This window comes from Arvicola amphibius, chromosome 1 (assembly GCF_903992535.2).
Source record: "Arvicola amphibius chromosome 1, mArvAmp1.2, whole genome shotgun sequence".
Lineage (NCBI taxonomy): Eukaryota > Metazoa > Chordata > Mammalia > Rodentia > Cricetidae > Arvicola > Arvicola amphibius.
In genome coordinates, this window is record NC_052047.1 from 155,320,486 (window position 1) to 155,347,783 (window position 27,298).

General features: G+C 38.1%; 2 protein-coding genes across 2 annotated transcripts; both read left to right on the forward strand.

Moving 5' to 3' along the window:
* Positions 1-9,168: 9,168 nt before the first annotated feature.
* On the forward strand, positions 9,169-10,116 carry LOC119819794 (olfactory receptor 5B2-like). Its single transcript, XM_038338088.1, has one exon. It carries the CDS (start codon positions 9,169-9,171, stop codon positions 10,114-10,116), a length of 948 nt encoding a protein of 315 aa, XP_038194016.1.
* A 9,224-nt stretch (positions 10,117-19,340) lies between these two features.
* Positions 19,341-20,321, forward strand: LOC119819497 (olfactory receptor 5B2-like). Its single transcript, XM_038337731.1, has one exon. The coding sequence runs from the start codon at positions 19,341-19,343 to the stop codon at positions 20,319-20,321; it is 981 nt and encodes a 326-aa protein (XP_038193659.1).
* The last annotated feature ends 6,977 nt before the right edge of the window (positions 20,322-27,298 follow it).

Consider the following 27,298-nt stretch of genomic DNA (forward strand, 5'->3'; position numbering starts at 1 on the left):
GATCTTGCCTTTTTCTACTTCCCACGTAGAGTAGATCTATACAAGACTCTCTTAGTGTCCCTTAGTGTCCTATTTGTTGTTTAAGTTCTCTGGCATTGTGATCTATAGGCTGGCTTTCTTTACTTTATATTTAAAAATCACTTATGAGTGAGTCCATGTGATAATTGTTTTTCTGGGTCTGGGTTACCTCACTCAAAATAATGTTTTCTAGCTCCATCCACTTTCCTGAAAAATTCAAGATGTCATTATTTTTTTCTGCTGTGTAATACTCCATTGTGTAAATGTACCACATTTTCCTTATCCATTCTTCAGTTGAGGGACATTTAGGTTCTTTCTAGGTTCTGGCTATAACAAACAATGCTGCTGTAAACATAACTGAGCATGTGTCCTTGTAGTACAATTGAGCATCTTTTGTATCTATACCCAAAAGTGGTATTACTGGGTCTTGAGGAAGGTTCTTTCCTAATTTTCTGAGAAATAGCCACACTGACATCTAAAGGGGCTGTATCAGCTTGCATTCCCACCAGCAATTCAGGAGTGTTCCCTTTCCTCGCAGCAGAAGTTATCATCAGTGTTTTTCATCTTGGCCATTCTTACAGCTGTAAGATAGAATCTCAGAGTTGCTTTGATTTGCATTTCTCTGATGACTAAAGATGTTGAACATTTCCTTAAGTGTCTTTCAGCCATTTTAGATTCCTCTGTTGAGAGTTCTCTGTTTAGGTCTTTACTCCATTTTTTATTGGATTATTTGTTCTTTTGATGACCATTTTTTTGAGTTCTTTGTAGATATTGGAGATCATACCTCTGTCTGATGTGGAGTTGGTAAAGATCTTTTCCCATTCTGTAGATTGGTCTTTTGTCTTGTTGACCATGTCCTTTGCTTTACAGAAGCTTTTCAGTTTCAGGATGTCCCATTTATTAATTGTTTCTCTCAGTGTCTGTTCTACTGGGGTTATATTTAGGCAGTAGTCTCCTGTCCCAAAAAGCGTTCAAGTGTACTTCCCATTTTCTCTTCTATAAGGTTCAGTATGGCTGGCTTTATGTTGAGGTCTTTGATCCATTTGGACTTGAATTTTGTGAATGGTGATAGATATAGGTCTATTTCCATTCTTCTACATGTTGATAGCCATTTAAGCCAGCACCCTTTGTTAAATATGCTTTCATTTTTCCTTGATATTTTTTCTTCTTTATCAAAAATCAGGTGTTCAAAGGAGTGCGGATTAATATCCAGGTCTTCTAATTGGTTCCTTTGGTCCTCCTGCCTGTTCTTATACCAATACTAGGTTGCTTTCAGTACTGTAGCTCTTTAGTAGAGTTTGAAGTCAGGGATTGTGATGCCTCCAGAAGTTCATTTATTGTACAGGATTATTTTGGCTATACTGGGTTTTTTGCTTTTCCATATGAAGTTGAGTACCATTCTTTTGAGGTCTGTGAAAAATTTTGCTGAGATTTTGATGGGCATTGGCATTGAATCTGTAAATTGCTTTTGGTAAGATTGCCATTTTTACTGTGTTAATTCTGTCTACATAAGAGCATGGGAGATTTTTCCATTTTTTGTGTCTTCTTCAATTTCTTTCTTAGAGATTTAAAGTTCTTGTCATACAAGTCTACACTTGTTTGGTTAGTTATTCAGATATTTTATGCTATTTGTGGCTATTGTGAAGGCTGTTGTTTATCTGATATCTTTCCCAGACCTTTTTATCATCTATGTACAGAAGGGCTACTTATTTTTTTAGTTAATCTTGTATCCTGTTATATTACTGAAAGTGTTTATGAGTTGTAGAAGTTCCTTGGTAGAATTTTTGGGGTCACTCATGTAAATTATCATACCATCAGAAAAGTAAGAGTGTGACTTCTTATTTTCCAATTTGTATCCTCTTGATCTCTGTTTGGTGTCTTATTGCTCTAGGTAGGACCTCAATAACTTTATTGAATAGATATGGAGAGAGTAGACAACCTTGTCTTGTTCTCAAATTCAGTGGAAATGCTGGGAAATTCTCTCCATTTAGTTTGATGTTGGCTGTTGGCTTGCTGTATATTGCCTTTACTATGTTTAGGTATGTTCCTTGTATCCCTGCTCTCCCCAAGACCTTTATCATGAAGGGATGTTGTATTTTGTCAAAATCTTTTTTGGCATCTAATGAGATGGTGATGTGGTTTTTATTTTTCAGTTTGTCAATATGGTAGATTACATTGACAGATTTTCATATTTTGAACTATCCCTGCATCTCTGGGATGAAGTCAACTTGATCATGGTTGCTGATGGTTGTGATGTGTTCTTGGATTTGATTTGCCAGTATTTTATTGAGTATTTTTGTATCAATGTTCATGAGTGAGATTGATCTGTAATTCTCTTTCTTTGTAACGTTTTTACTGTGGTTTGGGTATCAGGGCAATTATAGCCCCAATAAAAAGAGTTTGGCAATGTTCCTTCTGTTTCTATTGTGTGGAATAATTTGAGGAGTATTGGTGTTAGTTCTTCTTTGAAAGTCTTGTAGAATTCTGACCTGAAGCTATCTGGGCTTTTTGTTGTTGTTGTTGTTGTTTTTGTTGTTGGGACACTGTTGTTTGATGACTGTTTCTATTTCCTCAGGAGTTATAGTCTGTTTATTTTGCTTATCTGTACTTGATTTATTTTTGGTAAGTGATATTTATCTAGAAAGTTGTCCATTTCCTTTAAGTTTTCTGATTTTGTGGGATGCAGGTTTTTGAATTATGACCTGATGATTCTCTAGATATCATGCATCTCTGTTGTTATGTTCCCCTTTTCATTTCTGATTTTGTTAATTTTGATATTCTCTCTCTGCCTTTTGGTTAGTTTGGATAAAGGTTTGTTTATTTTGTTGATTTTCTCGAAGAACCAACTGTTTGTCTCATTGATTCTTTGTATTGTTTTCTTTGTTTCTATTTTGTTGATTCCAGCTCTCAATTTGATTATTTCCTGCCATCTAATGCTCTTAGGTGGGTTTGGTTATTTTTGTTCTTTGATTTTCAAATTAACATGTTCTGTTAATTTACATGTTGGGATTTTTCCAGATTCTTTTTTTCTATTTTTTTATTAAAAATTTCCACCTCCTCCCCGCCTCCCATTTACCCCCCCCTCTACTCCCCCTCCCTCTTCTGTCCAGAGAGCAGTAAGGGTTCCCTGCCCCATGGGAAGTCCAAGTTCCTCCCCCCTCCATCCAGGTCCAGGAAGGTGAGCATCCAAACAGGCCAGGCCCACCCCCCTAAGCCTGTATGTGTAGTAGGATCCAAATCCAGTGTCATTGTCCTTGGCTTCTCAGCAGCCCTCATTGTCTGCCATGTTCAGGGAGTCCGATTTTATCCCATGCTTTTTCAGTCCTAGTCCAGCTGGGCTTAGTAAGCTCCAAATAGATCAGCCAGCCCCACCAGATTCTTTATCTAGGCATTTAGTGCTGTGAACTTTTCTCTTAATAATGCTTTTATTGTGTCCCATAATTTGGGGTATATTGTGTGGTCATTTTCATTGAATTTTAGGAAGTCTTTAATTTCACCCTTTATTTCTTCTTTGACCCATTGGTGATTCAGGTGAGCATTGTTTAATTTCCATGTGTTTGTGGGTTTTCTGGAATTAGTATTGGTGTTGACTTCAAGTTTTAAACCATGGTGATCTGATAAAGTGTATTGGGTTATTCCATTTTTTTTTTTAATTTTCGAGGTTTGTGTAACTGAGTATGTGGTCAGCTTTTGAGAAGGTTCCATGAAGTGCTGAGAAGAAGGTATATTATTCCCTGTTTGCATGGAATATTCTTTAGATGTCTGTTAAATCCAGTTGAGTGATAACATCTGCTAGTTACCTTATTTCTCTGTTCTTTTTTGTCTGACTGACCTGACATGTGATGAGAGGGGAGTGTTTAAGTCTCCCACCATTAGTGTGTGGGGTTTAATGTAAGATTTAAGCTTTAAAGTGTTTCTTTTACATATGAGAGTGTTATTGTATTTGTGCATAGATGTTCAGTATTAAGATTTCCTCTTGATGGGTTTTTCTGTGACTAATATGAAATGACCTACTTCATCTCTTCTGATAGATTTTAGGTTGAAGTCTACTTTGTTAGATATTAGGATCGCTACAACAACTTGTTTCTTAGGTCCATTTGATTGCAATATTTTTCCCAACACTTTACTCTGAGACAATGTCTGTCTTTGAGGTTGAGAGTGTTTCTTGTATGTGAAGAAGGATGGATTCTGTTTTCATATCTAATCTATTAGCCTGTGCCTTTTCATAGGTCTTTGAGTCCATTTATATTAAGGGATATTAATGACTGGTGATTGCTATCTCTTGTTAATTTAGCTGTCATTGTTGGTGATGTTAATTTGTGTGTTTTCCCCTTCTTTGGGATTTGCTGCTATAAGATCATCAATTGTATGTTTTTTGTTGGTGTAGCCAACTTCCTGGGTTGGAGGTTTCCTTCCAGTATTTTGTGTCAGCTGGATTTGTGGCTAGGTATTGGTTAAATCTAGTTTTGTCATCGAATATTATGTTTTGTCCTTTTATGGTGATTGAAAATTTTGCTGGTTATAGTAATAACCAGCTGGCATCTGTGGTCTCTTAATGTCTGCATAACACTTGACCGTGATTTTCTGGCTTTCATTGTCTGCAGTGATAACTCAGGTGTAATTATGATAGGTCTACCTTTATATATTACTTGGCCTTTTTTCTTTGCAGCTCTTAATCATCTTTCTTTACTCTGTATGTTTAGTGTTCTGATTATTATGTGGTGAGGGGACTTTTTTTGGATCCAATCTATTGGTGTTCTGTAAGCTTCTTGTATCTTCATAGGCATGATTTTCTTTAGGTTAGGAAAGTTTTCTTCTATGATTTGTTAAATATATTTTCTGTGCTTTTGAATTGAACTTCTCTTTCTTGTATACCTATTATTCTTAGATTTGGTCTTTTCATGGTATCCCATATTTCCTGGATATTTTGAGTTAAGTTTTTGTTTGATTTACTGTTTTCTTTAACAGATGAGTCTATTTCCTCTATTGTATCTTCAGCACTTGAGATTCTCTCTTCCATCTCTTGTATTTTGCTGTTGTTACTTGCGTTTGTGGTTCCTGATCATTTTCTCATGATTTCTGTTTCTATATTCCCTCACCTTATATTTTCTTTATTGTCTTTATTTCAGTTTTCAAGTCTTGAATAGTTTCTTCCATATATTAGATTTCTTTTTCTTGGTTTTCTTTAAGGGAATTGCTGATGTCTTCCAATTTTTTTGTTTGTCTCTTCCTCCGTTTCTTTGGGGGAATTTCTCATTTCCTCTTTGAGAGTTTCAAACATTCTCCTAAAGTTTAATTTTTTGATCAATTTCTTCTGCTTCATCTATATTTGGTCATTCAACTCTTGTTGTAGGGTCTTTAGGTTTTACTGGTATTGTGTTGCTCTTTTTGATGTTGCATGTGTTCTTACCTTTTCTTCTCATCTTTTCCTCTCATAGGTGTGGTTGGGGCTGTTTTGAGATTCTTTTGAATAATCTTCTAGGTGCCAGTGAATCCAAAGCTCAGATGGTTGTTCCTCATGATACATTCAGTGCCACAGTTCTAGTTACCTGGTTGGTTACTCCATGTTCCTGGTGACTGCTCAGCACTCCTGGGCTTTGCTCCCCTACCTTGGAGTTTGCTTTCTTAGGCCTACTTTGGCCTAGGTTACTGGCTTTGACCTGTTACTATAAATCCTAGTCTGGATTCCTCCTGCAGAATTTGTCCTGCAAAAGACTCTGGCTCTGGTCTTCTGCCTTGGGGTTCCCAGGGTTGGGTGTGTCCAGAACCCCGGAGGACTTGGCTCAGGCTTACTCTTTCAGAGGTCCCAGACTCACACTTGGACCTGCAGAGGTTTCAGGTTCCTGGAAATTTCTTTTGATGTCCCAGTCCAATGCCTGGACCCACATAGGTCCTGGCTCAGGCCTACTCCTTCTGAGATTCCAGTCTCATGCTTGGCTCCTGCTTACTTTCTTGGAGGTTCCAGATTCATGCCCAGACTGACAGAGGTATTGGCTCAGGCCTAATTCCTCAGAGGTCCTGGACCTACGCACAGACCCACAAGGGTCCTGACTTAGGTCTACTCCCTTGAAAATCCCAAATTCACATCTGGACACTCAGTGGTTTCTGGCTCTGGCTCACTTGCTAAGTGGTTATTCATCTGTACCTGTTCTGGTGGAGTTTGCTATCTCCAGTCTGCTCTGGACCAGTTCACTGGATCAGTCCTGATCCTCCAGTGTCCCGGGACTGGATTGACTCCTGGCTCCTGCTCATGTGGAGCTTGCTTCCTCCAGCCCACTTGGCCTAGATAGCTTGTTCAGACCTACTTCTGTGGAATTTGTTGCCTCAATCCTGCTCCAGCCCAAGGTGGAGATCATTGCCTCAGACTTACTTTGGTCTAGGTTTCTAGCTTTGGCCTGTTTCTGTACCTCCTGGTCTGAATCCACTTCTGCAGAGGTTCCTGACTTGGAGTTGGTCCTACAAAGGTCTCTGGCTCTGGCCTACTGCTTCAGAGTTCCCAGGCTCAGATGTGCCCAGAACCCTAGAGGACCTGGCTCAGGCTCATTCTCTCAAACACCCCAGACTCATGCTTGGACCTGCAGAGGTTTCATGTTCCTGCCTATTCCCTTTGATATCCCAGACCAATGCTTGGACCCACAGAGGTCCTGGACTAGGCCTACTTCCTCTGAGGTGCCAGACTCACTCCTGGCGTTACAGAGATCTCTGGTTCCTGCCTACTCCCTTGGAGGTCCCAGATTCATGACCAGACTGGCAGAGGTCCTGGCTTAGGCCTAGTTCCTGGGAGGTCCTAGACTCATGCTCTACTCCCTTGAAGATCCCAGATTCATGTCTGGACCCTCAGCAGTCTCTGGCTCTGGCTCACTCACTCAGCAGTTACTCTCCTTGCATTTTGTATGTTCCAGAGTAAGGTCATGAGGATTAGAAAAGTTAAGTAGGAAGAACAGACATAAGAAAGAAACACAGAGACATAGGATAGTATCAGGAGGCCACTCAGTGTCTCCTGCATATTGAGTTCTGAGTACTAAGTACTGAGTTCTGAGTTCACACTTGTTTAATTCTCCATACACTTTATATCCCAGTTCAAAGGGGGAAGAAGGCAAAAGGCTGCCTTAACAGGATACAATGGACACCCAGAACAGTTACTTGCTTTGAGACATCAAGTCCTGGGTCCTTAAGAAAGGAATTCTATTGTTCAGGCCGTGAGCCCACCCTAGACCAAGTATCCTGAAGGCAGCCACTCCCTCACTCCCTGGGTCAAACCCTCTAATTCAAAAGAAGGAGCAGAAGTATGCTTGAATTCTCTGACCTTTGGTCCAGGTAGAGTGGATCTACCTCCATGGAGAAGGTAGCAGTTGGCACAGATAGTCGATGATAAGAAAGCCGAGCATACACAATGATGAATATTGTGAAGATATTTCATGATATGATTATACTGTTGAATATAGTAATACAACTGTCAAAAGACAGTCATGCAATAAAAGAGTAGCATCTCATTGTTTGTCTCTCAGAGTTAAATTTTATATTGCTTATAATTGTCAAAGTTGTATATATAATTAAACAAGTTTAAATTTAAGCTAAAAATTACCTACATAGTGCTTTTTTAAAAGAAATATGGTTAAAATATTTGGGTTGAGTTTCTTTTGATTTTTTTCTCCAAGTTACTGCATTTATTATTATTACTCTATTAATAGTGACATTTATTTAATGATAATATACTTATGATTTAATGTGTTCTAACAATGAGGAAGAAGTCTTTGTGATTTAAACATATCAACTTGTTACATTCTCCAAATATCCTGGTGAAGGACAATTTTCATTTTAAGCTGAGACACAGAAAGGTCGCTACTTATCTAATTCTAGGTAATTTGTAAGTGGATAAATCAGGAATAATGAACACACAGGTGAGTGCTAGAGACTGTTCTGTTCAATCACAGCATGCTATCTCTTAGGATGCTTGTAATTCTTGTGGGAGCAAGAATTACAAAACCTAGGGAAACTAGGAAGCACAATGATCATTTTTCAAATTAATGAAATTCTTGGGTTGTCCATTGATTGAGGAGTTTCTATGTGTTAATTTTATTGGTTAATAAAGAAACTGCCTTAGCCCTTTAATAGGACAAAAAATTAGGTAGGCGAAATAAACAGAACAAAATTCTAAAAAAGAGAAGGCAGATGCTTCAGGTAGTCACCATAGGCAGTCGCCATGCTTCTCTCCAAGATGGACACAGGTTAAGATCTCTCCTGGTAAGCGACCACCTCATGATGCTACACAGATTACTAAATATGGGTTAAAACAAGATGTGAGAATTAACTAATGAGAGGCTAAAACTAATGGGCCAGGCAATGTTTAAAAAATAGTTTCCATGTAATTATTTCAGATAATTAAGCTAGCCGGGTGGCGGGACGCAGCCCCACCATTCCATCTACAGTTCATGTTTGTTAAAAGGGATAATTAATAATGAACATCTCTTTTATTTTTTGTTGCTTCCTTCAAGGGAGTGAAGTAGGTGTAGGTTTCTCAGTGTAGTGTTCATTTGAATGGTAAATAAGTGTTGAGTTTGTACCCTTTAGGGGCATGTCTTTCATAGAGTACTGTTTTCTTTGAAGGGTCAAATGATGAATATATTTTTTTAGCTCTCAAACAGATTTCAGCTGTATGGCTGAATATCTCATATTTCACCATGCTGTATCCAGAAAGGCAATGATGTACCTCTTGTCATCAAGCAATTATACAATAGGACAGGATTATTAAACATATTAATATCCATTATTTTCTAGTCACAGAGCACATGGTGCTTAGTTATTTTGTACCTGACTCTGAAATGACAGTTATGAAAACCAGAGTAGTTTATTGTTGAAACGTTAAACCGAAATGAGAATATGTGAATAAAATCTGGAAGACACCTGTGTGGTCATTTAGAATATCGGAGTGCTGTTGGGAACTAACAGATACCCTGCAGAGGGCTCTAGAGATTACACTGTAAGGAAGTGATAAAATTAAGGCAGTCTAAAAGTTATTGAGAATCCTGATTTAGTAGTGAGATTATGCAGACAATGTCATTTGAATAACAGGAGTTCTCTGGCATCAATTTCTATGAATCAGCAATACATTTATTTTCTTTGTTTGGACAGGTGATACACAATTTCAAAATGTCATACTTGGAGAATGGCACTAAAGTGACTAAGTTTACCCTTTTGGGATTGACTGACAACCCAGATCTGGAAGTCCCTCTGTTCACGACATTCACCCTCATCTATCTCGTCACATTAATCGGGAACTTGGGCATGATTGTGTTGATCTGGCTGGACTCCCGTCTCCACACTCCCATGTACCTTTTCCTCAGTAACCTCTCTCTGGCAGACTGTGTTTACTCCTCAGCTGTGACTCCAAAGGTGATGGCTGGGCTTCTCACAGGGGATAAAGTTATCTCCTATGGGGGTTGTGTTGCTCAAATGTTCTTCTTTGTGTCTTTTGCGAGTGTTGACTGTTTCTTACTTGCTGTCATGGCTTTTGACAGACATGCTGCAGTTTGTAAGCCCTTACATTATACTGCTACCATGACAACTAGTGTGTGTACACACATGGTGATTGGCTGCTATGCCTGGGGCTTGTTTGAGTCTGCTGTACATACTGGTTTCACCTTCTCCCTCTCCTTCTGCCGTTCTAATATAGTCCATCATTTTTTCTGTGATATCCCTCCAATCCTGGCTCTTTCTTGTTCTGATATATATGTGAATGAGATCGTCCTTTTTATCTTAGCCTCATTCAATGTCTCTTTTGCTCTGATAGTTATCTTGACCTCCTATGCTTTCATATTCATTGCTATCCTGAAGATGCATTCAGCAGAAGGACAGAAGAAAGCCTTCTCTACTTGTGCATCCCACCTCACCGCCGTGACCATATTTTATGGAACTGTAATCTTCATGTATCTACAGCCCAGTTCTAGTCATTCCATGGACAATGACCAAATGGCATCTGTCTTCTACACCATAGTAGTTCCCATGTTGAACCCAGTTGTCTATAGCTTAAGGAATAAAGAAGTTCATCGTGCTTTCAAGAAAGTTGTAGAGAAAATTAAGACTTTGGTATGCTCCTAATTTTTTAAATTTTAGATTATACATTTTTATTGTCAACAGTTATTTTTTTAAAAAAATATCGATAAAAATTTAAAAATTTTCAGGTATTATTTTGGTTTATTCTATTTTTCTAAAGGCTTATATTTTTTCTTAATGATTATATTTACTTAAGAACAAGTGCTCTACTGACACTTGGTAGCAATCTATACTTGCTAACAACACAAAGTTTCAAAGCAGAATTACTGCAAATATGGCAATGTGTATGTATCTTGCTTCTTTCTTCCCTCCAAGTCAATAAGAAATGATACTTCAAAAAACTCCTTAAAAAAGTCTGTTTCACTGACACTTAGCCAAGCTCAGCACAAAATATCTTTTCTTAAGTTTTTTTGATTATCCTTTTTAGACATGGTCTCCTGTAACGATGATTAGCCCCAATTCACCATATAGCCAACATTAACCTTGAATTTCTGATTTTCCTACATCTCCAGTGCTGATTGTAGGTGTAAGTCACCAAGCCTGGCTCTATGTGGTGTTGGAGAAAGAACCCAGAGCTTTCTGCACGTTAGAAATGCCATCCAACAGCTGCACTATATTCCTATCACTGTCTTTTTAAAATATTTTTTTATTTTTTATTGATTTTATTGAGCTATACATTTTTTCTCTGCTTCCCTCTTTTTCTCACTCCTCCCATTAAACCCCTTCCCATAGTTTCCATGCTCCCAATTTACTTAGATATCTTGTCATTTTCTACTTCCCATGTAGATTAGATTCATGTATGTCTCTCTTAGGGTCTCATTGTTGTCTACGGTTCTCAGGAGATTGTGAATTGTAGGCTTGTTTTCTTTGCTTTATGTTTAAAAGCCACTTATGAGAGTACATATGATATTAATCTTTCTGGGTCTGGGTTACTTCACTCAGAATGATGTTTTCTAGATCTACCCATTTGTTTGCAAATTTTAAGATGTCATTATTTTTTCTGCTGTGTAATACTCCATTGTGTAAATGTACCACATTTTCCTTATTCATTTTTCAGTTGAGGGGCATTTAGGTTCTTTCCAGGTTCTGGCTATGACAAACAATGCTGGTATAAACAGTTAAGCAGGTGTTCTTTTTTTGGTTTATTTTTTTATATTTAAAAATTTCCATCTCCTCCCCTCTTCCTCCCCCTTCCCCCTTCCCCCCCCTTCCCTCCACCCATACATCCACTCCCTCCCTCTTCAGGCCAAGGAACCATCGGGGTTCCCTACTCTATGTTAAGACCAAGGTCCTCCCAACTCCCCCCAGGTCCAGGAAGGTGATCAACCAAGCTGAGAAGGCTCCCACAGAGCCTGTCCATGCAGAAGAGTCAAAGCTCAGCGCCTTTGTCGTTGGCTTCTCAGTCAGCCTCCACCGTCGGCCACATTCAGAGAGTCTGGTTTGGTCTCATGTTCCACCAGTCCCAATCCAACTGGAGTTGGTGATCTCCCGTTAGTTCTGTCCCACCGTCTCCATGGGTGAATGCACCCCTCACGGTCCTGACTTTCTTGCAGAAGGAGAGAGAACATGAGAAAGAAAGTTAAGCAGGTGTTCTTATGGTACGATTGAGCATTCTTTGGGCATATACCCAAAAGTGGTAGTGCTGGGTCTTGAGGAAGGTTTTTTTTAAAGACAGAAAAGTCTGCAATACATACAATAGAAAAGAAGCACAGAAAAGTCTTAAAGTAATTCAAACTATAAGTCAGATACCTCGACTAAGTTAACAGAACAGTGAAAATAGCAAAACTAGTTAGTTTGCATGCAAAGGCAACTTTTCAGTGTCTCAGTTTGTGACTTTTTCCCTTTCTTTCCTGTTACAATTTTTTTTTTTTTTTTTGCTTTTGGAGACAAGAGTCTCACTGTGTAGCCTTGGTTGAACTGGCACTCCTGATGAAAGGCAGACTGGCTGTAAATTCACAGAGATTCAGTTACCTCTCATTTTTGTGTTCTGTGATTACAGGCTGGTCATCACGCAATTTGAATCCAGGAGATTTAAAAATCTGTATGGTTGTTCGAGGCCAGCCTGGTCTACAAGAGCTAGTTCCAGGACAGGTTCTAAAACTACAGAGAAATGCTGTGTCGAAAAACAAAACAAAATCAGTATGGTTAATCAGTTATCTATTGTTGTGTAATAAGCTTTCTCAAAATTTAATATCTTAAGACAATGGTTTAGTATTTTATATAATCATTTGAACAACACAATTCTCTTTTCATCCATTTTCACCCATGAGGTTCTTTATACTATAGAAGGTCAATGGAACTTGAAGGCCTAAGATAGTTTTACTCTTTTATTGGTATTGAACTTGGGTATTGTCTGGTCTATTTTCTGCATCACCATATGATATTCTGCCTTCGAGTACCTGAGGCAGCTTGTTTGTAGGATAGTGTCAAGAGACTATTTTCAAAATCTGAAAGTAAAATACTTCATCACCTCTAAACTCACAAATTCCTCTTTTTTAAAAGTATCATCCTACATTGGCTAATTCCAGATCTATGTCTGACTTAGAATTTATGTATGAAGAAAGAGTTACCAACTCTTGGGAAAAGGAGAGGCAAAGAATTTGTGGTCATGATGAATCCAGTCTGGTCACATTAGAATAATTTGACTGAGCTAAAATGCAAAAAAAAAAAGAAATCAAAATATAGTGGCACAAAACAATCTTCTTAAAAATCAGAAGCTATTGTAGCAATGTGAAGATGCACTATTATGTAATGATGGAGGAGGGTCATCTGTCTATGTGTTACTCTCATTAGGTAAGTAATAAAGAAAACTGCTTGGCCTGATAGGTCAGAACGTAGGTGGGTGGAGTAGACAGAACAGAATGCTGGGAAGAAGGCAATGAGACAGTCACCATGAAGCCAGCCATCAGGTCAGACATGCTGAATCTTTCCCGGCAAGCCACCTCCTTGTGGTACTACACAGATTATTAGAAATGGGTTAAGCAAGATGTATGAGTTAGCCAGTAAGAGGCTAGAGATAATGGACCAAGCAGTGTTTAAATGAATACAATTTGTGTGTTATTATTTCGGGTATAAAGCTAGCCATGTAGGAGCCAGGCAGGACGAAAAGCAGGCCTGCCCGCCTCATCACTACAGTGTATGCTATGACATTTCTCGTGTTTTATAATGAAGGTTCTGCTAATACGAGAGACATATTTATAAAAAAAAAGTGCTCACAGAAACCTACTACCCCTTTCTTTTGTAAGTTAATTCTATTTTGTATTTCCTTTACCTGAAATTCTATGAACAAGTCTACAGAATGTGTAGATTGTTTTCAATAGGACTCTGTACATGTCTTGAGTATATTTGGATCATATTTACTAACACTATTATGCATTATTAGCTACTTTATCCCTTATTTATATATAATTCTCCACTTTTATTTTTATATATTTTTACTTCTAAATATCACATATGAGAGAAATGTATTGGTAGAATGTTTTATTTCACTTGCATATTGGATCATTTTAATTTAGAAATGACATAAATTACTCTTGCTTTAAAGTTTAATAATGCACTATCCTATCTATCATCTATCTATCTATCTGTCTGTCTGTCTGTCTGTCTACCCATCTATCTATTACGTATCTACCTATTATCTATCATCATCATCGATCTATCATAGTTTATTAATTTGTTGACTGGTAATTCATATAATATTATAACTCAACTATTTTAAACATATCATCAATAAACATGGTTATGAAAGTATCTTTAGAGCAAGCTGACTTATTTTGTGGACATTTATACCGAGGAGAAGCATATCAAGATCATAAAGTGTTTTCCTTTCAATGTCTTTTAGAGAATTTCCAGACTGAGTTCAATAGTGGACACACTAATTTATATTTCCACCAGCAGCGTGAAAGGATTCATATTTTCAAATTTGATTTTTTTTCCTGAAACTAACAACATGGAGCTAAAAGAAGTAATAAAAAGGAACATATTTTGAATTGAATAAAAGCAGACTCATGGTGCATGATTTCTTTTTCCTAGAGAGACATGAATGGACATCTTTTCATCTAAGAGAAGGCTCCATAACCCAATTGTCATCAGACAGGCTTCATCCAGCAACTGATGGAAACTGATGCAGAGACTTAGAGTCATACATTAGATGGAACTTAGGGAATTCTGTGGAAGAGGAAGAAAAGAGCATTAGGAGCCAGAGGGGTCAAGGACACCACATGAAAACCCACAGAATCAACTAACCTGGGAACATAGGGGTCACAGAGACTGAACCAACCAGAGAGCCCACATGGGATTGCCCTAGGCCCTCTGCATGTATGTTACAGTTGTGTAGCTTGATCTTATTGTGGGACTCTTAACAGTGGGAGCAGGGGCACTCTCTGACTCTTTTACCTGCTATTGGAACCCTATTGCTTGTCCAGCCTTAATATAAGGAGAGGTGCCCAGTCTTCCTGCATCTTGATATGCCATGTTTGGTTGATATCCATGGGTGGTCTGCTCTTTTCTGAATAGAAATGAGAATGAGTAGATAGGATGCAGAGGGGAGGTTGGGGGTGCGACTGCAAGGAGAAAAAAGAGTTGTAAAAAATTAATAAAAAATTATTTAAGAGAGAAGGGAGTGGGGTTCCAGGAACAGACCAAAAATTAATTCCATCGAAAATCTCCCTTGAAGAACAAATGAGTACATTGCAGCTGCTTAAAGGAGGATGATGAGATATTACCCATAGTAGAGAGTCATGAGAGCCTCAAAGGCAGCTGCATGCCTGGATCTTACACTAGCACAAAGGAAACACAACAGCTGAATACACCTTGTAGAGAGCTACAAGTCTCTCTTCCCTGTGTTACTGCTAGCTGCTTATACAACCTGAAGTTATGGAATCATGCATTTGGTAACTTTCTAAGCTTTGAGAATCATGTAAACTTACACATTTATAAGTTTCTTAGTTTCCAAAATCTTATGAAATTCCATACTTCCTCTAAGAGGGGATATTTCATTTGTGTTTATTGTAGCTACACAATAAAATGTGTGCATGTATGTGTGTGTGCATGCGCACACACACACACAAGCTCAAGGTAGTGTAAGGCATGGCTATTTTACCTCAAAATACTGATGTAGGTATGTCTCTGTAGACAATTTAATTACTGCTTCTCTAGCTGAATAGAATGAAGATCTGTGGATGTCCTCCTGGGCATCAATTTCTCTGTGGACTTTGTGCATGTATAAGTTCTGTGAATTCAAGACATTGGTGTCCAGTATCCAACATGAATATATATGACATCATTTTAGAAGGAATAGCCTATGTGCCAAAGGCATTTTCTTATTTATTGAAATATAGAAAATTGCTATTTTGTGAAGTTTTATTTCACAATTGCATATTATTATGAGTCATCAACAACATCCAGGTCAAACAAATCTCCAGTTAAAATTGATATCCAGTTCACAATGGTGTACTCCTTCCTCTTAGAGTTGCTGGACACTTCACAGAGGGCAATCAGAGACCTCCTGTTTTTTCTCACACCATCCCTGTGTGACAGGTTAGAGACTATTTTGTAACCATTACAAAATAATGACCTTTTTCTTTTAGCTGTCTGTCTCTGGAGAACTTGGTTGTTCAACTAGTCATTAGGAGATAACTTCTTCATCAGAAGCTTTCCTTCTTTGAGAGGGCCTTCCACCTGCATCCCAAATGACACAGTGCCAACTCCCTTAAAGAACAAGGTAGGTTTCTAGCTAAATCTATGTTTTGCTCAGACAGCAGAAACAGAATATCTGCTGTGCAAAGGTACAGGGATAACTATTCTCCTATTGAATGATCAAAGCTTATCTTTCTAGTATCCAATCTCCTGGCTTCACACCTTTTTACCAAGAGTCAGAAATCACAAATGCTTACTCTAACAGAGGCAATAAAGATATTTCCAAATAGAAGATGGCATCATTGTCATATATTTTGAAATCCATATTTAAGATAGTGTTTTTTGACGTGGAGTGTGCTCAATAAGTGAGTTTTGACACACTAAGCAAACAAATTAAGGACTTAATGAAGTCTATAAACAACCACATTCCTCTTTGTTGAGCCATTTAGCCTATGTTTCTAAAGCAACATTATTACAGTACTTAAATGGATTTCTGTGAATATGAAATTTCTAGGTAGAAGTACAGTTTATATTGGGACACAGGAAACACACATCTACACACACACACATCTACACACACACACAAGTGAGCGTGGGTGTGCGCGCACACACACACATTCAAGTACACCAACACAGATACATTCATGGAATAAGTAAAGCTTCCACGTACTCCCACTTTCCCTTACCTTTTAGGTTTATTGTAGGTGTGTCTTCTATCTGATGATTTCATTGGATAATTAATAAAGAAACTGCCTGGCCCATCTGATAGACCGGCCCTTAGGTGGGTGGAGTAGACAGAACAGGAAGAAGGAAGTGAGGTAGATGGCTCAGTCAGATGCTACGCCTCTCCTCTCTGAGGCAGATTGCCATACCTCTCCTAAGAAGAAGCCAGATGCGATGAAGCCAGCCACCAGGTCAGACATGCTGAATCTTTCTGGGTAAGACACCACTCGTGGTGTTACAAAGATTATTAGATATGGGTTAATCAAGATGTGAGTAAGAGGCTGAAAATAATGGGCCAGGCAGTCTTTAAAAGAATACAATTTGTGTGTTGTTATTTCGGGGCATAAGCTAGCCGGTGGCCGAGAGCAGGGCGGTGGGAAACCGCCCGCAGCCCCTCACTACAGTTTATCCTTATATTTTTTGTCTTAAATAAGTTAATATTTGCAAGAAGTATGCTGAGCAGTAGCATAAAACACCTGTCACCTGTGTTAGAAACCATTACTGTCCAGGTGGTGATGGTGCATGCTTTTAATTCCAGCACTCAGGAATCAGAGGCAGGTGGATCACTGCGAGTTCAAGGCCAGTTCAAGGTATACAAAGTGAGTTGCAGGATAGCCAGGACTGTTACACAGAGAAATCCTGTCTCAAAAAACAAAACAAAACAACACAAAACCAAACAAAACCAACCAAACAAAGAGGAAACCATTACTAATAATACCAATAATATTTAACAGAATTTTTAACTTGTTGGTTCAGTTCATCATTTAATTTTACCATCAACTAATGGATTATGACTTTTAACTCATAAAATACCATGAAAAGCCTGTCATAGCTAAATTCTCAAAGACTCATATTAGGTAAATTCATAGAGAGTACAGCTCAGCCACTTTTGCTCCCTCAGACTGACTTACATTTCTATATTTCTTGGGTCATTATGTACCTTTATAAGCTTGTCTGTCCTTTCTCTATCTTATGTGTTTCAATCTCTGTTGTTTTGTGGTACTGGGCCATTAACCCAGGATCCTGTTCACGGCAGATAAACTCCTTATTGGGATTCTCTGCTCCCACTCAATGTTCTTATTTACTTTAATTTTAAGTGTTTTTTATTTTTAGACAGTCTTGCTGAGTTACTCTGACTGGCCTTGAACTCACTCTGTCATCCAGATCAGACTGAACTCACAATCTTCCTATTTTTGCTTCCCAGGTAGAATGGCATTCTCTTATATGTTTAGCTCTATTCTAAGTATAATGACTCACAAAGAATTAGAATAATAACCAAAAAATTTATTGTTTAGGTTCTCATGCTTAATTTTAGGTTTATAGTGTGAATCTTCAGACTTAGGACAACAGTGTCTGATCCAAAGAAGATTGTTGCTAGTGTTATGTTGAGAGTTTCAAAGAATGGACTCATTAACAGACAGTCATGAATGAAGAAGGGTTTATGGGACACCACCCGTCGTTGTTGAACTATTACTGCTAGATTCAAAAAAGGGGTTAGATATTACCTTCAGTGTGTATCCTTCATTAATCCCAGTATGTTACAATGCATAGTCCAAATCTTATGGTCACTCAGATGGCCTGGGTCACAAAACAAAATTAAAAGTCTTGAATTTGGGAAAGAAACCAATAGAGAGGAGGAAGGGTTGAGCACTGTTAAAAGAAGTTAAGAAATGGTGACAGGAGAGAGTAACAGGAATGACTGATATAATACATGTGTGAAATTGTAAGATAAGTAACAAACAGTTAAAAAATGTAGTCTGAGCAAGATGTGCTCTCTTTGTGGAAAGACAAAACTTGAATACTTAGTTGTCAGACCCACCATCTTTAAGATCAGATATTTGAATATGATATGAGGTTTCTTTATCCCATCTGTCCTAGGGACTAATTTGAAGTCCCAGTTCTTTCCATCTATGACCCAAGTGGAAGAAGTTCTCCTGGAGGTAGTGACTGAGGAATGTGTTGAGGATATATGTTGAAGAGAGCATTAACTGTGTATGCTCATGGATTACATGTGGAGCAAGAGAGTAATAAACCCAAATCTGAATTACTCTGGTATTAAACACTTGTTTGCTGAAGGATTTATCATATTTACAGCAGATATTTACCATGGACTTTGAAAATTATGGAGGCTATTTTATAATGAGATTATGTAGTTGCATAAGGTAAGTGGTCAAACCTGAACTTCAACAGATTATGCTGTAGCACAATACGGCATTTGAAAATTCCTGTTTGCTAAGTCCAAGGTCCTCCCTGATGGCTCCTTGGCCTTGAGAGGGAGGGAGGGGAGGTATGGGTGGAGGGAAGGGGAGGGAAGGGGGAGAAGGAGGGGAGGGAAGGGGAAGGAGGAGCGGAGGGAGGGGGGAGGAGGAGGGAAGGAGATGGAAAATTTTTAAATATAAAAAAAAATAAAAAAAGAAAAAGAAATAGAAAAAAAAATTAAATGTTGAGTAACACTGAAAAAAAAAAAGAAAATTCCTGTTTGGTTTTGCTTTGGAAGCACCATCCTTGCTAGTATTTAATATTTGTGAAATTTTTATTTTGCCTAAGTAAGTTTGAATGAAAGTTAAACAGTTACCTACATGAACTGTTTGAGTGATAAGGTTCAAACAATTTTTTCTTTCTCATTTTCTCTATCCCAATAACATATGAATACATCATTGCTGTTATTAGTAATATCATATATATTTAGATGCTACAGTGATTATTCATTTTCTTTTAACTATATATTAAGTAGTATTTTGAGCAATATAAGTCTACAACTCATTACACTGTGTTCTCTGTTTTATCATGTGTTTACTTGTGGGGATTACTGAGCATTGAACCCAGTGTCTCATGCACTCAGAGAAAGACATACTCATTAACCTGTTCATGTCCTTTCTTGATTTTGACAGGTAAAATACAATATCAAAATGTTGCATGTGGCAAACAGCAGTAGACTGAGTACATTTATACTCCTTGGACTAACTGACAACCCAGAACTCGAAGTCCCTCTGTTCACGACATTCACCCTCATCTATCTCGTCACATTAATTGGGAACTTGGGCATGATTGTGTTGATCTGGCTGGACTCCCGTCTCCACACTCCCATGTACCTTTTCCTCAGTAACCTCTCTCTGGCAGACTGTGTTTACTCCTCAGCTGTGACTCCAAAGGTGATGGCTGGGCTTCTCGCAGGGGATAAAGTTATCTCCTATGGGGGATGTGTTGCTCAAATGTTCTTCTTTGTGTCTTTTGCAAGTGTTGACTGTTTTTTACTTGCTGTCATGGCTTTTGACAGACATGCTGCAGTTTGCAAGCCCTTACATTATGCCACTACCATGACAACTAGTGTGTGTACTCACATGGTGATCAGCTGCTATGTGTTCAGCTTAGTTGAATCTTCTATCTATACTGGGTTTATCTTTGATCTCTCCTTTTGCCATTCTAATGTAATTCATCACTTCTTCTGTGATATTCCTCCAATCCTGGCTCTTTCTTGCTCTGATATATATGTTAATGAAATTGTACTCTTTGTCATAACATCCTTCAATGTCTTTTTTGCTCTGATAGTTATCTTGACCTCCTATGCCTTCATATTCATTGCTATCCTGAGGATGCATTCAGCAGAAGGACAGAAGAAAGCCTTCTCTACTTGTGCATCCCACCTCACCGCTGTGACCATATTCTATGGAACTATAATCTTCATGTATCTACAGCCAAGTTCTAGTCATTCCTTGGACAATGACCAAATGGCATCTGTGTTCTATACCATAGTAGTTCCCATGTTGAACCCAATTGTCTATAGCTTAAGGAATAAAGAGGTTCATAATGCCTTAAAGAAAGCCATTGAGAAGATGAAGTCTGCTCAACATTTAGCTTTAATTAGAGATTTACACAATTTTTGCAATTAATCATTTATATGATGCGTAGCAGAAAATTCCTTCATTTAGTGACTCAAGGTAATGGTTTGCTATCATATATACTTGTCTGGGCAGGGAAGCCCCTTTGTTTCTAGTCTAGGCTCACTCATGAGTTTTTGCATGTTTTATAACTTCAGCCGAGTTGGGTGCTCCAGTATAGTCTCATTTTCTTTTATGTTAATGATACTGGCTATGTTCTAGTCAATCTCTTATCCTTTTAGAGCAAAATTCAGCTGGCTTACTTGGCATTTCAGGCAGTATTCTCATAGACTATTATATAACTCACAGAATTATTCAAATTTTAAGTAGAACATGTGTGCATTTCCTCTACCACTCTACCCCATAAGATGACAGTTAAGCCTTACCAAGATTCAAATATAAAGGAGATACTAGTTTTGAGAGAGATGTAAGAATTTGTCATTTTGGGGTGACTAGAGCTTCATAAGATCAGAGCAAATGTGGAACAATAATGTTAGTCTCCTAAAGAAAGTAAAAAAAAAAAAAGTCCAATGTGCAGAGAATAAGAGACTGATTGTTCAGCCTTGATTGGGATTATACATGTCAGACCCCCTTTCCCAGTCTTCAAGAATCTTTGCAAAAGAGAAGACTGGGGGATTTTAAGAGGCAGGCATAATAGACTACACCTAGCAACGAGTGTTTTCTGTACACAGCATGGCAGTTATACATAGGCGCTCTCAATGATTGTGACAGCACATACAACATCTGCATAGGCTCAGCCATAAAAAATTCCAGGTTAGGAGGATGAGGTGGTCACAAAAACTTATTGCTAGCTGAGGAACTATTGGAATTTAACAACTTCTGTTTTCTTTAGTGATGTGATTGTAAGCAGATCAGTTATACACCAGAACAAGCCTCATTCCTAAGACTGTTTGGGATCACACATTAGACTTTATGTGCTGGGAGCCAGAAAAATAAAGCCCAAAGTTTGGTGGGAAAGAATGAGAGGCTAGTTATGAGTAGAGCTGGTGGATGGGTGGCTATGTGCAAACATATCATATGGAAATATTAAAGAATTGATAAAAATATTATTTGAAAGGACACAAAATATGAAGCCATAGATATATACTATTTCTCAAATAGCAGAACTCATGTAGAATTGTGTAAATGAGCTGTCTAGACTGTTATGTTTTACATGCTGTGCAAGGGTGAATGTCTGTTCCCACTGTCTCTTTCATTTTTTGGAGTAGTAAGAGTATCTCTTATTCATTCCTTTGTTTATCCAGGGAAATAAAATGAAAAGAGGTGAGCAATGTCTTCTTTGTCAGTTTAGGTGCTAGTTATACACATTACTGCAGAGCACAATCTTCTCTCCAGAATTTAGTCTCATAGACATGACCAATTGCTATTGGTGCTAAATGTCTTGCTGAATGACAAAGTAACTACCTGAAATCTAATTATTCTGGAAGAGAAAAAAGTAGAATTTGGGAGTAAACAGTCTGACAAGCGGTGTCTGAATCTGAACTATCAAACTTGACTCTAGAGGGGTTCCCAGGTATCCAGGGAGATGCCCCCAGCTAGTTCCATGGGCAGCTGAGGAGAGGGAGCCCGAAAAGGCCAGATCCTATAGCCATACTGATGATTATCTTGCATATCACCATAGAACCTTCATCTGACGATGGATGGAGATAGAGACAGAGCCCCACATTGGAACACCAGACTGAGCTCCCAAGGTCCTGATGAGGAGTAGAAAGAGGGAGAAATGAGAAAGAAAGTCAGGACCGTGAGGGAACCTTCATCTGGCGATGGACAGAGATAGAGACAGAGCCACACATTGGTGCACTGGACTGAGCTCCCAAGGTCCAAAATGAGGAGCAGAAGGAGGGAAAACATGAGCAAGGAAGTCTGGACTGCGAGGAGTGCTCCCATCCACTGTGCTGATCTATTTGGAGCTTACGAAGCCCAGCTGGACTGGGACTGGGGGAGGAGGAGGGGAGGAGATGGAAATTTTTAATAAAAAAATGAGAAAAAATGTTTAAAAAAAAAAGCATGGGATAAAACCGGACTCCCTGAACATGGCGGACAATGAAGGCTGCTGAGAACCCAAGGACAATGACACTGGATTTGGATCCTACTACACATACTGGCTTTCGGGGGGGGGGGCTGGCCTGTTTGGATGCTCACTTTCCTGGACCTGGATGGAGCAGGGAGGAACTTGGACTTCCCACAGGGCAGGGAACCCTTACTGCTCTCTGGACAGGAGAGCAGTCTCTTAATAATCCTTAGATGGCACCCTTAATTAGGATATATGCTTCCCTGCTCCCATATCCACCCTTCCTATATCCCAAGCATCCCATTCCCCCAAACTCTCCCCATCCTCCCCTTCACGCTTTTCTCTCCCCATCTCCCCTTGCCCCCAACACACCCCACCCCCAAGTTCCCAATTTTTGCTGGCAAACTTGTCTACTTCCAATATCCAGGAGGATAACTATATGTTTTTCTTCAGTTTCACCTTCTTATTGTCTTCTCAAGGATCACGAATTATATGCTCGATGTCCTTTATTTATGACTAAAAACCGATTATGAGTGAGTACATCCCATGTTCATTTTTTTGGATCTGGGTTACCTCACTCAGAATAGTCATTCTTCATCATTCCTACCATTCCCAATGCTTGTAATCACTTGAGGAATTTTACCTATGAATTTTAATTTGCATAAATATCATAAATATTATGTTTTATTAAATAAATATAATGATGTAATTTATGTTTGAATCTTCTGAATCATATATAATACTACAAAATCTGAATTTCACTCTTCATGTCTAAACTAATCAAAGTGATAAAAAATCTCATGTTGACCAAAGGAGCAATTAACAAACAGGAAATTATGATTTTGTACATATCTGTATATCTATGTATGTTACAAATCATAATTTCATAAATATATATATATATTTGTATATATATATATACACTCTAAACTTTGATATATCCAATAGCAGTCATTAATCTAGAGATTAACTGTAACACAGTAATAACAGGAAACATCAATATCCTACTTTCACTAACAGACAGGGCATGTAAACAAAAATCAACAGAGAAACAGACACAAATTAAGTCATACATAAAATATAATGTTTTATATTACCATTATGGATTATTTAAATATGTTTAAAAGGTAAATAATGTGTTGGATGCAAGTGTGAGATAATAGTAATCCAGTTGCTTAAGTAGAAATAGTAAATGGCTGAAGAGACATATCATAATAGTATAAAGTTAGTAGCAGAAAGAGGAAATGAGCTGCATTTTGAGCGTTTATACATGAAGGTTCTTTGGATGCCCCAGAACCAATTTAAAACTAAAATGAAGTAATACATTTGAGAGTTATCAATATGAAAATGGTATTTAATTCCTAGAGAACTCTCACAGTAAGAGGTTAGATTTAGGACTGGGTAGCTCAGCAGGTAAAAAATTGCCTAGAAAGTGTGAAGACTGGCATTCATAAGCCATGCCAATGTCAGGTGGGCTTGGCCAACCTCCTGTAATCCCAAAGCATGCTAAATGGAGACAGGAAATCCCTGGAGTAAGCAGGTTAGTCAAACTAACTGTATTTGTTAACTCTGGGTTTAGTGAAGGGTGACTGAGGAAGCTGCCCATGTTGACAAAGAGCCTCCTTTTGTGTGTACCTATATACACGCAAACATACATACACACAGAGCCTCCTTTTGTGTGTACCTATATACATGCAAACATACATACACACAGAGCCTCCTTTTGTGTGTACCTATATACACGCAAACATACATACACACAGAGCCTCCTTTTGTGTGTACCTATATACATGCAAACATACATACACACAGAGGCATGCACAAATTTTTGTATACTATTGTTTAGTTATGCTTTCTTCAGTATTACAGAAAAATGATTTATCTATTTTTTGCCACTGTAGAACAAGGGAAACCTTTCTTCTAGTTTCTATCAATATATTTCTTATTTCTTTTTCTGAACCCTTAAGAACAGCCATTGATTTTCTGTCCATGTGCAACTATAAGCACTCTGATCACGAATAATTAGGCAGTTCCTACAAAGACTGAGATTCTATTATCTTTGTCTCCTGAAGGCTCACCAGAATTACCTTGAAAATTATATTCACAAAATTAAGGCTAGTGCAGGTATTCAGATCAAATCTGTTCCACTTTCTACTCATAATTTACTTGCACAATCAGGAATACATTTTTATGTATTTGAAATATAATAGTGTTGAATTTTTACCAACAATTTCTGCCTAGGCTATATCTAAGAAGCTGGAAATTGGTGATAAAAATGAAATAAATAAGTTTCCTTCTAGATTTGAAGGTAATTTCAAGATTAAGGTACCAGCTGGTTCAATTGTCTGGTGAGAAGTGCATTTTCTGGAAGGAGCACCCTGTCTTCACTTGACAGGTGGAAAGGTAAACTAACAGAATGTGGCATGACTTGTAAGGGTTTTGGATGTATGCTATAATATCAGAAGAGATCACTAAGCCATTAAGTGCTCACTATACAGAATGTAAAGGTCTGAGAATTTTTGAGGCCAGCTATTTAAGAATAAAAATTATATTTAGAAGTAAAACCAATAGTGTGGCTCAGAGACCATTTATATGGATAAAAGGACATTTATGTGGATAGAAGAAATTCAAATGACATTCAGCAAAATGAGAAAATTATCCTGAAAGCATTTGGAGAGGCTGTTCTGTTTGTCAAAGATCTATAGAGCTAGAACCTCACAGACAGTTTTGAGACAATGATGCATGGTTCCTATGAGACCTTGGACTATGCTATCTAAGGAGAACACAGATGTCTCTGCTTTCTGCATCCCAGTGGGATGTCTATTATGTAGCAATCCTGATTCAAGCTCACATCAGTGATTTTGCAAATATAATTGTAGAAATAATGATGGCGGCATCCATTGGAAGCTAATTCTGTAAGAGTGCAGAGAACAGAAACTGGGTAGAGCTACACATTATTGTCACTTCAGTTTCAAAATATATTTTATTAGTTTCTTTTCTGTTGTTATGATAAAATACACCTACAAAAACAGCCTGTAGAAGAAAGACCTTATCTTGTTCATGGTGCCAGACTGAGGGTTCATAACAGCGAGGAGGGTATGGCAGCATGGGGCAGGAGCAAAAAGATGGTTGATCATATTTTAGCCACATACAGGAATCAAAGAGGGTAAAATGGGAAGGAAGTAGGATAAGGCTATAAACCCCCAAAGTCCACCCTCAGTGACATACTTCATCAAGACTACATCTCTTAAAGGTCCCACAAACTCCCTAAAACAGTGCCACCCCTGAAGAGCAAGTGTTTAGATGCATGGGCCTATGAGAAACATTTTTCATTCAAACCACTGTATGTAGACAGGACTGCGTGTTCATTTTCTGACCACCCAGTCCCAAATAGTCACATAGAATCTATATTAATTACATCACTCTTTGGCCAATAGATTAGACATATTCCGAGCTATCTCTTAAATCCTAAATTAACCAATTTCTATTAATCTATATATCTCCATGTGGCCTACCGGTAAGGTTCTAGTGCCCTTCTTTTTTTTGGCAGCTACTGTGCCTACTCTCTCTCTATATCTCTCCCAACCTGGCAATATTCTGCCTTGCCATAGACCAAAGTATCTTCTTTTTAAATCAATGGTAATAAAACATATTCACAGCATACAGAGGGGAAATCCCACATCATCTCCCCTTTAATCATTAACAAATAAAAGCAACACATATACAGAATGACACCCCACATAAACTGTAGATATTTTAGACAGCATTGGGTGAGGCATGGATTTGCCAAAAAGGCAGATTGGCTGCAAAAGTCTCTATCAAATTTATGATGGCTTAGCAGAGCCAAGAAATCAGGTCTGTCCCCATGATCCTTGACCTATGTTTCACAAAAGGCACATGTAGCCTGGTAGAGTCACAGGGACACACCTCCAACCCAATTCCAATGCCTGTGAATTACTGTGTGACCTTATAAAACATTTTCATTTATTATTTTATAATAATCATGATGAATTTATAGTTTACTGTGATATTAAATAGATTTAGCCAAGTATGTAATTACCCAATCAGGATAATTGATGTTTTCTCCTTTTATAGCTTTGGTTTTTGGAACCATTGAATGTTTATCTTACAGCATTATAGTGAGTTGTAGTCTCTGTGTTATGGAGGAGTACCAGAACTTATTACTTCTTTTTAGCCTTTAACAATCAGTTTATCACTTAACATTCACATATTGAAGATAGTGTAGTATTTATGTTTTTGCTTTTATTTCTCTTAACATTATGATCTTGGGATTTATCAACTTTGATGCAAATGTTATGAAAACATCATTGTGGGAAGTATAATAATATTCTATGTGTTTATATGTCATGTTAAAGGTGAATTTACTCAATGATCAGTGTCTAGGCTTATTTTGTATCTTAGATGTTGCATACCAATAATCTCCCTGGGGTGTAAGTGCACACAGATATCCTTTTGATATGCTGGTATTGTTTCCTTTGGGTGTTTTCAAAGTAAGTAAATCTGTGTAATTGAATGAATACATTAATTTTTTTAGTGGTAGCTTGTTTTCCCAAGAGTACCATTGCATAAAGTATCTGTAACTTTACTAAGTTTTTCACTAAGGATAATGGATTTCTCCACGCAACATCTATTTCCCTCTCCAACTCATTCCAGTATCCTATGCCTCCAGCAGCAGCAGGCATTTGTGTAAGCACACGAGCCAAACAGGCCAGGGAAATAGCCCAAAACTAGAAGGCTCCAACTGCTAACTCACAAGCCACTTTTGCCTAAGGGCCAGTATCCAGCCTCCAACACTAGCAGGCATTCTCTGTGAATGAACTAGCCAATCAGGTTGGGAAAACAGGAAAGTTAACTGAAGACTCACCTCCCTCCCATCCACACCCCACTCTATCCCTAGCTACCAAACAGAGCACTTGTTGAAGTATTCCTCCCCTCC